The 2,243-nt window shown below is 32.4% G+C and overlaps 1 protein-coding gene across 1 annotated transcript; it reads left to right on the forward strand.

Annotated features, from left to right (window-relative positions):
- Positions 1–677: 677 nt before the first annotated feature.
- LOC107799811 (uncharacterized) lies at positions 678–1,855 on the forward strand. Its single transcript, XM_075228609.1, has 2 exons — positions 678–734; positions 1,493–1,855. The coding sequence occupies exons 1-2, from the start codon at positions 678–680 to the stop codon at positions 1,853–1,855; spliced, it is 420 nt and encodes a 139-aa protein (XP_075084710.1).
- The last annotated feature ends 388 nt before the right edge of the window (positions 1,856–2,243 follow it).

The raw sequence follows: 2,243 nt of genomic DNA on the forward strand, positions 1-2,243 counted from the left end.
TGCAGAGACTAGAGGGGCGAGGCTCTTAGTACTTTGGGCTCAAAGCCCAAAACCAAAATTGCAACAGTCCGAAAAATAAAAACAAAAGAAAAAGATTAATATTGTATCCGGTAAAAAAGTAGAGAAATTTTTAAAAGCCACTATTGTTTAGTGGCTATTAACTTTCTATAGCTACCATATACTTAATTACTTCCTATAGCTACCTTTTTTAGTTGTTATGGTAATGTATTTGATGTATTCAAGCTATTGTATTCATGAATATAGTAGCAAAACTCGGCTAAAGAATAGGACAACACAACTGTACGGCGATGTATTCACATGTACTCGTACCATGTATTCATGAATATAGTAACGATAATTAACGTAAAAAGTGGATTAATTAACGTGATACACTCCTAATATAACTCAACAAACACCATTATAACACGCAACATTATCAATCCAATTAATGAGAAGATTTTATATACAACAAACACCAAAAAACAGAGCCATCTTCAGAGTTTCACTCCTTTTTTTCCCTAGTATCGTTCGATATTTTTTCCCCAGTGATATTGTTCGAGGTTCTGCTAGGACTTGATAGAGTGTATGCTACGGTACCCCATTTTGCTTTTATATAGAACAGCGTATATAAGAAATTCAAAAAGAGTCATGCAAAGTTGAGCGAGGTATACTTTACAATGGCTAAAGTATACACCCAGGATAAATTTGATAGTCTAATGAAAAGTATGGAGAAGGTAGATATTCGGGTCAAAGATTACTTGGAATTAGCTGGATACGAAAAGTGAGCTAGGTTGTATGCACCTGTTAACCGTGGATATACCATGACGTCAAATATTGCTGAGTCAATCAATTCGGCACTTGCATCAGCTAGAGAATTGCCAATATATGACTTCCTAAAATAAGTTAGGAAGATGTTTGGACGTTGGAATTGCAGCAATCAAAAAGAAGCTTCACACACGTACACAACGCTGGAAAAAAAATATTAAGAGATCCTTACATTGAATGAGGCACTATCTACGGGAATGACTGTAAGTTTTTTTTCTATAAGTAATTGCATTGACAAAATTAAGATATATGAATACATCATATATTTATTCCTGATACAACATGTGTTAGTAACCTACTGCCTTCCCTTTTAATAATAACACTAGTGCATGCATTCTGTTGTATCTAACGGTTGTATTCAATATATTCAAATGTATTCTTGTATTAACTGTATATTATATATTCATAATACATGTTACTACAACTGTATTGTGTATATTGCATTTGTTGTATTCAATGGTTTTCTATTTGTATTGACAATATTTTACTGTATTTCACAAATAAATATATTCACTTTAATACTTTGTCTGTTAAATAGTGTTTGAATTCAGTGTATTTCAAATATGTTTTTCTTGTATTCATGTATACTGTATTTAATACGTTAAGTTATTGACATATACATGTCTTGTACAAATGTCCACAACTTATATTTCTCTGTTTAATGTAGGTTATCCCATCGGCTGAACACTTGCACGTGGTGAACGATGAAGGAAGGTATTATATTTCTCTGTTCCAAGTTGACGAATTACCATTCCCACATGCTTGGGCTGTCTTTAAAAGCAAGTTCCTAATGCCGGAAGATTATTGTTCGGACTATTATAAACCAAAGTCTGTTGTAATGACATACGAGGTGCTCGTGTATCTGCTGCTTGACCGAAGTGAATGGAATATACCAACACATATATCAGAGGAAGTTGTCTTACCACCCAAATGGAAAAGACCTCCTGGAAGGCCAAAGAAGAAGCGCGATAAGTCGTTAAGTGAATTGCTTCAGAAGAAAAATCAACATTTGTGTAGTATATGTGGGTAGGGAGGACATAATAAGCGTACTTGTAGAAATGCTCCACGTAGGAATTAGTTTCTTGTTCTGATTGTAATTACTGAAATAACTATATGGCATAGATTTGTTCAAGTTTTCTATTACATAATATTTCTTGGTGTATTGGATTCTTACTGGATGAGTTTTTTAAGTTTAGATTACTAAATTGAACGCTATTATGATGTATATGCAAGTATGAGGTATATAAGGACATGTATACATAAAATAAAAAAGTGTGCATTCAAAAAATAATTGAATACATATGTAATATAATTCCAAACAAACTTCTGAATACGTAATATAACTATGTACATAATTATACTAATACATAAATACAGCAGAATACAAACATAGAAAACAAAATATAATATAATCACTG

Source organism: Nicotiana tabacum, chromosome 13 (genome assembly GCF_000715075.1).
Source record: "Nicotiana tabacum cultivar K326 chromosome 13, ASM71507v2, whole genome shotgun sequence".
NCBI classification, from domain to species: domain Eukaryota; kingdom Viridiplantae; phylum Streptophyta; class Magnoliopsida; order Solanales; family Solanaceae; genus Nicotiana; species Nicotiana tabacum.